Here is a 9,547-nt window from a genome sequence, read left to right as displayed (position 1 = left end):
GGGAAGGAAGGAAGTAAGGAGAGAGATTGAAGGGGAAAGGAAGGAGATGGAGAAGGAAGGAGATTGAAGGGGAAGGAAGGAAGGAGAGAGAGATTGAAGGGGAAGGGATGGAGATGGAGATGGAAGGAAGGAAGAAAGAAAGAAGGAAGATTGAAGGGGAAAGGAAGGAGATGGAGAAGGAAGGACATTGAAGGGGGAAGGAAGGAGAGAGATTGAAGGGAAGAGATGGAGATGGATGGAAGGAAGGAAGATTGAAGGGGAAAGGAAGGAGATGGAGAAGGAAGGAGATTGAAGGGGGAAGGAAGGAAGGAAGGAAGGAAGGAAGGAAGGAAGGAAGGAAGGAAGGAAGGAAGGAAGGAGAGAGAGATTGAAGAGGGGAGGCGCTGCCAAGGATGCACAAGCAGCTCCGCACAATTGCCCGAGGAGGCTCTGGTGGAGAGCCAAGCAGCGGCACATCCGGGGCCTTGGAAGCTGTGAGGAGGATCCGCACGCCTTGGAACCGCCGGCTGCCCTCTCACACCCGCACGGGGACCTGGAGCAAGATGACCTGCCGGTTCTCTGAGGGGTGGCATTTGTTGATGTGGCGGGTGAGGCCTGGCGAGCTGTAAAATGTTGCTGGGCAGTATTTGCAGGGGAAGGCCTGGGCAGCATGGAGAATGCGCAGGTGACGCTCCTGACCGCTCTTACTGGGGAAGGTCTCCCTGCACACTGGGCAGAAGTGGCACTCCCCGGACAAGCTCAGCGGGCTGTGGCCGTCCGGGGCCACCTCTTCCAGATGGGCCTTGGGAAGCGGGCAAGCCTGGGACAAGCCGTCAAGGGGCTTGTGGTGGAGCGGCAGGTGCTTGCGCAGGGCGCTCTGACGTCGGAAGCACTTGGCGCAATGCGGGCAGGTGAATTCCTCGGCTCTGGCAGCCTCCGGTTCTCTGCTGCTGCCACCCCCACTGCTCCTGGGACTCGGCGTATCCTGCTCGCTGCTGCTACTACTGTTGCCGCTGCCGCCACCCCCTCCCTTGGCAGTCTCCTCCGGAACAGGCTTGGCCTTGGTCGGTGCACCGGCAACGTACTACCTCGTCCTCAAAGTGCAACTTGTGGGCTGCCTTGGCCTTTCTGCCCTGAGACCACTTCGGTGCGCCTGGGCTCAGCCCATGGCTGCGCTGAGGGGCAAGAGGCGGGCCAGAAGCGATGGCGGCAGCGGTGACTGCCCAAAGCTTGAGGTCTCCTCCAGGGCCCAAGAGTAATGGTTCTGGAGCCGGGAAGGACTCGGCTGAGACGGGCAAGGCCAGGTGGAGGCTACATTCCTTGCTCACCGCTTGCACTGGACTGTGCAGTGGCGCCGGCGAAGAGGGGCTCTCCGGTGTCCCAAACTGCGGCACCGCGGGCGCAGGCAGAAGCGCCACTTCGGCGGATTCCGAGGCAGAAGCCGCGCTGGGGAAATGAGGGGCGGGAAAAGGTGGAGGAACCAAGAGCTGCACCAGATCTCCTCCTTTCAACCCAGCGGCCGGGTAGCAGGAGCAACGCGTCCAGTAAGAGATGGGCATAGGTCTGAGACTCCTCTTCAGCAAAAAGCACCGGGGCATCCTCGGGCAGCTCCGGAAGGCGTCTGCGGCTGGTGATGCTGCTGCCTCAGTCTCTGAGCGGCAAGCGCGGTTCTAGCATCCAGCTGGTCCTTCTTCGACCACCCCGCCTTCCCTCCGTCAGCCAAGCCAAGCGGGAGAAACAGAAATGGCGGTGGTGGTGGAGGACTCTCTTGCTTTCTGCTGCTTGTTCTCTCTTGCTTTCTGCCACGTGCTCCGAAACTGAAACTTCCTTAGTTTATATAGAAAAAAGCTGCGCATGCGCAAAGAGGAGGGAGGCAGGAACGGCTCTGCATGCCACCTGTGGCACTTTCGAAATCCAATAAGAGGGAGTAGCACAGCTAAGGAAAAGGGGGAAAATGGTGGACTGCGTTGTTTGTCGACCCCCGTGAAATGGTCATTCGACCCCAAATGGGGTCGCGACCCACAGGTTGAGAAGCGCTGGTCTAGTTTAATGAAGAGAAGGATGAGGGGGGACATGATAGCAGTGTTCCAGTATCTCAGGAGCTGCCACAAAGAAGAGAGAGTCAAGCTATTCTCCAAAGCGCCTGAAGGCAGGACAAGAAGCAATGGGTGGAACCTAATCAAGGAGTGAAGCAACCTAGAACTAAGGAGAAACTTCCTGACAGTCAGAACAATTAACCAGTGGAACAACCTGCCTCCAGAAGTGGTGAATGCTCCAACACTGGAAGTTTTTAAGAAGAGACTGGACAGCCATTTGTCCGAAATGGTATAGGATTTCCTGCCTGAGCAGGTGATTAGACTAGATGACCTCCAAGGTCCCTTCCAACTTTATTATTATCATTATTATTATTATTGTTATTGTTGTTGTTGTTGTTGTTGTTATTATTATTATTATTATTATTATTATTATTATTATTATTATACAACTTATTTTAATAACAATAGTCCAGGTGAGAAAGAGACACTTTCCCCCCTCATTTCTCTTTCTTACCCCTGGGTGTAGTGCTCAAATAGGTTCATCAAAGCAGAAATGATACAATCTCCAATATTAATTAAAAAAAGAACAAGAGAAAAGCAGCAGTGAAGATGCAGATAAGATTGCCCTTCCTTTTGCCATGGACATTTTCATTTAGAAGCATATATATATATTTGTACCTGGAGGAACGTTGTCCATGGGGTCGCGATGGGTCAGACACGACTTCGCAATTAACAACAACAACAACATATATATTTGTAGTGGCCAAAGTCCCTCTTATACCTAATTTCAATAATCCTTTTACCAAACGTCACAAAGTCTTCCTATGTAAGTCTTCCCCTATTCAAATTGCCACTCATAGCCTGAGATAAAAAAAAAAAAAAATCTTGCTTAGCTTGCCTAGGCATGGCAAAGGACAAGGTAAGAATTGATCTAAGGATATAGATGGGATTGCCCAAACTTCCTCACACGGTTCCTTAGCTCATTTTTTTGTTTATTTCAACAATGTGCTTAGAATTTACACATGCATGAATGACAGCTCCCCATTACTACATTTTGAATAGTTGAGAGATAGAAATTCTTTTGTATCTATTTTAGCCGTGGTGGCACAGTGGTTAGAATGCAATATTGCAGGCTAACTCAGCTTTCCACTGCCAGGAGTTTGAATCTCACCGGCTCACTGCTGAAGCGGTATATAAATCTAAGTGCTATTGCTATTAAATTATAAATAAATTAGAAGAAATATTGTTATAATACTAAGGGATGCATTAGGAAGCACACTGTTATAATGTTCTAGCTGCACAACTGATTTCTAATGATGGAACCACTGGCTGATACATTTTGTAAGCTGAACCCTTAACAACCAAAGTTAACAAAATACAAGTTGCTGTGTTCATGTACCATTTATGCCCAAATAGCAGTAGTACTTATATACCACCTCACAGTGCTTTACAGCCTGCTCTAAGCAATTTATAAAGTTGGTCTATTGCTGGATCCTCATTTTACTGATCTCGGAAGGATGGAAGGCTGAGTCAACCTTGAGCCATTGAGAATCGAACTGTTGAACTCCTGGCAGTTGGCAGTCAGCAGAATTAGCCTGCAGTACTGCATTTTAAGTGGTATTTTGTATTTTAATGTGTTCATGTAACATTCTATACCCAGATAAGTTGTATTTTGCATTTTAGCACTATGTGATGGCCTGATGAATATAATACTTGAGTCACTTCAGTGAGATGAGCAGCATATAAATTTAATAAATAAATAAAATGTACAAAACACATATCAACAACTGGATTCCCACGAGAACCACAAATGGCCCAACTGCAATTTAATTGACTCTAGTCCAGACATGTCAAACTCGCGACATCATATGACATCCCGCGACGTATTGGAATTTTTCTCCATTGCTGGCAATAGGGTGGGCATGGTTTCCTGGTGATGCATCCGGCCCACAGGCCGGCAGTTTGATACCCCTGCTCTAGTCCATAGTTATATCCACAAGGATGACCTAGAAACATTATCTTATCAATATTCACATTTTAAAAAAATAGATCAATTTATAAAGGTTATTTCTCACATTCTAGATTTTCATGGGCCCACCCCACATCTGATACTTAAATTTACTTATTTTCATTTTAATGTAGACGTCAACTCGTTCTCCTGCTTCCAAACATGCATAATTGATACAAGGTCTCACACTTGGGCTGCTTTTGTGTCTTTATCCAAATCAAGTTTATCCCTGAACGTAGATCACATTTATTTTTGTCATTGTGCTATATGACATAGATGGATGACAACGTCATATATCCAAATTGCTAAAAAATTGAATACTGCTGGATTTTTCTTTGTTATTTAGATTAAAAGGAATTCTAATAGTCTGGTGTATAAAACATTTTTCATCCCATTCCTTCCTTAAAAGAGTGAGTTTTAATGCTTGAAAATGAATACAAGCAGAGTTCATTTGAGTATGTAAAGTACTTTGAACAGATTATATATTAACCTCAGTCACACTGGCCACTTTTAAATATGGTGAATTAAAAAGTCAAAAGGCCCAAGAAGTTTCTGAACGGAAGGGGTGGGGGGGGGGGAAAGAGATACAATTACAGTAAAATTACATTTTCCATTTTGCTGAAAAGTTTCTAGCAAAATCTGCAGCTATAATATCAAAGATGTCTTGCTGTTTCCTATCAAACCTTCAAAGGAACTGTGCTACTTTTGAAACATACAATCTTCAGTTTGTGCCCAAGGTTTACTTTATTTATTTATAAATTAAAAATTAAATCGCAGCTGGTTTCTCATGACTCAGCAGGCTAGTACATATGACCATGACAGGAGAAAGCTGAGAAGGCAGAAAATCTTTTAAGCTCTTTCACATTATAAATGTATCAGATGAAAAAATGCAGCAATTTCCTGAGGCCTATTAATGGCACTAGCATACTCTTCCAAGAGAGCGCATTCAAGGTATTAAATGACCGCTCCAAGAAACAGGAACCAATTCAGTTAAAACCTATGAAGCCTTCTAGGAAGAAGCAGCCCATCTGATCCTATGAGCCCCCTCATCTGAAATATCCTCCTGTTTCTTGGACACTTTTTGGAAGGAAAAACATCCATTTCTTTCCGAGTTACATCATTTGAGCGGACAAACTATAGCAGTGATGGCAAACCTTTTAGAGACCGAGTGCCCAAACTGCAACCCAAAACCCACTTATGCATCGTCGAGTGCCGGGTGGGTGTGGCCCATTGGGTGGGCATGGCCAATTGGGTGGGCGTGGCTGCAGTGATAACGGCAGACTGGGTGGGACTAAAAAGTTCACAATTCAAACTTTGCAAGATCTTTTTTTTCCCACGAGAAGTTAAAATTGACTGATTGAACCTTTTTTTTTGGCACATGGCGGTGGAGGCCTAAAGCAAAAAGGTTTTATAAAACCCAGCTGAAGGCCTAGGACTGGGGCGATGGCGCGTGTGCCCACAGAGAGGGCTCTGAGTGGCGCCTCTGGCACCCATGCCATAGGTTCGCCACCACTGAACTATAGTGTTCCTGTTTGGTCATTTTAAATTTATGCTTTTGCTCAAAGACAAGCAGACAAGATCAATGTTTCATTGGTTAGCTTCCCATGAGGTATTGGGCAATGCACATAAAGGAACAGGTAGTGCTTTGATTGTATCATTGTGGCTGCTTTCTTGACTGTTTTGATCGCAGTCCATAGATACAGTACCTCTGCTTCTCTTGTTACAGTTTCCTTTGAAGGCTGACCAAATGCTGCTTCCTTCCGAAATATAACAGTGAAGTCCAGCAGAAATGTTTCAAACCTTGCTCAAACTAACTTACTTAGCTCTTGGCAGGACTGAGTAATCCTTCTGAACCAGTAGGGACTTTGGGATTTTGAGAAGATGTTGCTAGCACCATCACAAAACCAGTGATTTTAAGAAGCGGCGGCCATTGTCAATATTACTTGACTCGTCCCATGCCACACATTTAGTAGAAGGTAAATTGGTGAGTTACTCTCTGCTACTCCTAGGTGCTTAAGGATATCTTCTACTCATTATCCAAGCTTCACAGGCTTTTTTTCTGAGAAAGTAGAGACAATTTTCAACGTGAATTTTGTTTTTAAGAATAACTTGGCCACCCAAATTAAACTAGGACAAAGATCTTACTAGGTGTTAAAAAAAATATAAGCAGATACAGCAGGTACTACTGCCTACCCTGGCTTAGTTAAAACTCAGTTTGTTACAAGAATTGATCTTTGCAAATATAAGGGGCATTGACATGCACCATTGGCTGTTTAATATCTTTAAAATATTAAAGAAAACTTGAAATTATTTCATGACATCTAAGAAAGCACTATATTGTCTTGGAGGTTTTCATTCATTCATGGCTAACATCATCTAAATAACCAGCATGTTTTATTTTCTGGAACATCTTTTCCCAACCTTCCCACATGCACTGGACTACATCTTTCTTAACCAATTTGAGCAATACATTTGGAGAGAAAAGGTTGGGAAAGACACTTACAGAGGATGAGCAGCGTTATCATAGTGCAGGATTAATCAATCCTGGAAAACTTGAGAGAATAGCTTTAAAGATATTCATATTAATTAGGCAAATTTATGCATTTTGTATTATTTATGCATTTTGTATTACTTATTTTCCCTGAAAAGTTTATGAATTTGTCCCTTATTTCTGACTTAATACAAAATCCATCCAAGGACCAACTTTTCCTAGAAGTTGCAGGTTTTTTTTTTTTTAAAAAATCATAATTAAGAGAGCTATTTGATGCAGCATTACTTGTGATATCAGAATACTAATACAATTGCCGAAGGCTGCCTGAGGGATTAGCATTAATTAATTATTAATTCAGTTTCTAGGACTGCCCACTTGACACAACCATTTCTTAAAATAACTGTAAATAAAAAAAAAAGTTAAAAAAACACATCACGCTCCGGGTGATCTAAGGCAGTGGTGGAGAACTTATGGCACGGGTGCCAGAGGTGGCAATCGGAGCCCTCTCTGTGGGCACACGTGCCATTGCCCCAGCCTTGCCTCCTCGCGACCCCCTCCTCTCCAGCAGCCCCCCTGAAGGAGAGTCACCCCTGAGCGTGGCCCACATGGAGCAGCGCAGCCAAGGACATGGCAGCCAGGCAGGATAGACAAGACTCTGCCCTCACACCCCATCGTGCAGTTGATGCTGCAGGGCACGGGCAGAGGGTGTGACCACCATAGCGCTGCTGAGCTGCCTGGGCGATCTGCGGCAGGCCCCTGCAGGCAGGCGGGGCAGGGGGTGGAGTGGGGGTGGGGCCAGTTTTTTGGCACTCGGTCTCTAAAAGGTTCACTATCACTGCTCTAAGGTATACAATTACATCAACCAAAGACAATCTAGAAGGAGAACTAGTCTTCAACACTTTACGAAAAGCCAATAGATTCAGGACTATCTAAATCTCAGAGGGTATGCTGTTCCATAGGGCAGGTTCTGGGACAGAGAAGGCATACTTCTGGATTCCCATCAGATGACAATGTTTAATAAAAGACCTTTGGAGAATCTCACCCTGTCAGATCTCATGGAATATGCAGAAATAATTGGAGACAGGCAGTTTTGCAAATTACCCAATCTTGTGCCATGAAGGTCTTTGACAACCAGCAACTTGAATTGCACCCAGAAACCCAATGCAGCTCATAATGTAGAGGCTATACTGGAATATTGAGGCACCCCCAGAATTATCTGCTCTGCTTGCAAGATTATTTGCAAGTTTCAAATGATCCTCAAGATCAATCTTATTAGGAAGCACTGCCACAATCCAGATAGATCAGAGGTCCCCAACCTTTTGGGCACCAGGGACCAGTTCCGCGGAGAAAGGTTTTTCTGCGGACCAGAGATTGTGTGGTTTTGGGTGCTCCCTACATCCCACGGATGGGGCTTTGCTTGTCTGTGTGGCCCAGTTGCTGGCATGCTGCAGCCTGGTACCGGTCCACAGACCAGAGGTTGGGGACCCCTGAGATAGATGGTGACCAAAACATAAGTGATGGTGAATAGTGCCTCTCAGTCTAGAAGCATGCATAATTAGCATCTAAGAAGGATATATACAAAATCCTTCCAAACTATGGCAGCTATCAGCTTTTTTCAAGCAGTGGCCAAGTCTAGGAGGGTATCCTTCTTTTATTTCAACTAGTCGTTAACATCTCAGCCAAACTGTACTATAGCCTCAGAATAAATCTCAAACTCCTTCTCAACAGATCCACTTGGGTGGAATAATCTAATAGGTCCTACCTCCTTGAAATGGAAGACGGCTGTGGAGAACTTCAAAGCCATCTAAAAGTGATCTGATTATGACAAGGGACTGATCCTAATTTTCCCCATATCCAAATTATTTTATCACAATCCCAACATAAAAACAATTCTAGAGACCCCTGCTATGCATTAGGCCTTCAATAATCTGAATTATGTCTATGGTTGTCATGGTGAACATACATTCCAAAGCCACCTCTGACTCTGCATCCAGAAAAGGCGATTTTGAAGTGTCCCAGTATCATAATACTAGGAAACTCCATTACTAATCTGGCCAAATTTGAGCAAATCTGGTGGGGAAGCTGGCATAGTTGAAGCTATCCATAATTTACAGTGCAGTGTCCCTGAAAGCCACAAGAATCCTCCAGATAATAATAACCACCCTATTCTTGGATTGTGGCTGATCTCAAACTAAGGGGCAAATTTTCAAAGTTTTTAAAACTTAAGTTAGCATCTGCACTATCCTTTTGGGATTCATAAATTCTAACTATGAGCAGGAAATATTATAAATGCTACCTCAAGTAGCTATAACAAAAATGGTTTTGTGTTGTCTTCTGATATATATAATACACACACACAAACACATCAGAAGACAATACAAGACTATTCTTCATTTTTTGTTCTTTATTATTCTAAACAATACCTCAATCAAGGAACTACCAACTCTGATAAACAGGCTTACAGTATACAACAGCTTAATCAAGGAACCACCAAGGACACTCCCAACAACACCGATAGGCTAAGCCACTAACATATAAAAATAAGAGCAAATCCTACTTTCTTCTAGCACCAATATTACTTAGTTTGCTAATGAAATATCTGCAAGAAAACAACCAAGTTCAGAGAGCACTAAGGACCCCACAACAGAAAGGTATCAGGATAGTACTCACAGCAATCTTCCTAACACATTTCAGACAGCTTTCAGGAAGCTAAAAATGACAATTTTAGTATCAGTCACTGCAGAATTTCCAAAAGATTAAGGGCCTAGCAACGAAGGGATAAAAAATAAAAACTATATAAACAGAAGCCATAAAAACAGTACTGATACTGACCTAAAATAAAAGGCAGGCTTTTCTCTTTTTGTTTTTCCTTTTCCTTTTCTCTCTGGAATCTTTAGTCCCTTCTAGTGTCCAATTTCTGAAATCACAAAGTTTCAAATTTCTGTTACGACTTTAGATCAGGGATCTTCAAACTTGGCCCATTTATGACTTGTGGACTTCAACTCCCAGAATTCCTCAGCCAGCGTGCCTGGC

General features: G+C 44.0%; 1 protein-coding gene across 1 annotated transcript; it reads right to left on the bottom strand.

The window, feature by feature from the left end:
• Nucleotides 1–375: 375 nt before the first annotated feature.
• On the bottom strand, nucleotides 376–1,906 carry LOC120311450 (insulinoma-associated protein 1-like). Its single transcript, XM_039350968.1, has 2 exons — nucleotides 1,200–1,906; nucleotides 376–1,063 (listed from the first exon to the last, which is right to left on the bottom strand). The coding sequence occupies exons 1-2, from the start codon at nucleotides 1,575–1,577 to the stop codon at nucleotides 515–517; spliced, it is 927 nt and encodes a 308-aa protein (XP_039206902.1). The 5' UTR covers nucleotides 1,578–1,906; the 3' UTR covers nucleotides 376–514.
• Between the last annotated feature and the right edge of the window lie 7,641 nt (nucleotides 1,907–9,547).

This window comes from Crotalus tigris, unplaced genomic scaffold, assembly GCF_016545835.1.
Source record: "Crotalus tigris isolate CLP2741 ecotype Arizona unplaced genomic scaffold, ASM1654583v1 scf7180000017568.12009008, whole genome shotgun sequence".
NCBI lineage: Eukaryota > Metazoa > Chordata > Lepidosauria > Squamata > Viperidae > Crotalus > Crotalus tigris.
The sequence above is the reverse complement of the archived record's forward strand: the minus strand, read 5'-3'. Positions and strand labels throughout refer to the sequence as shown.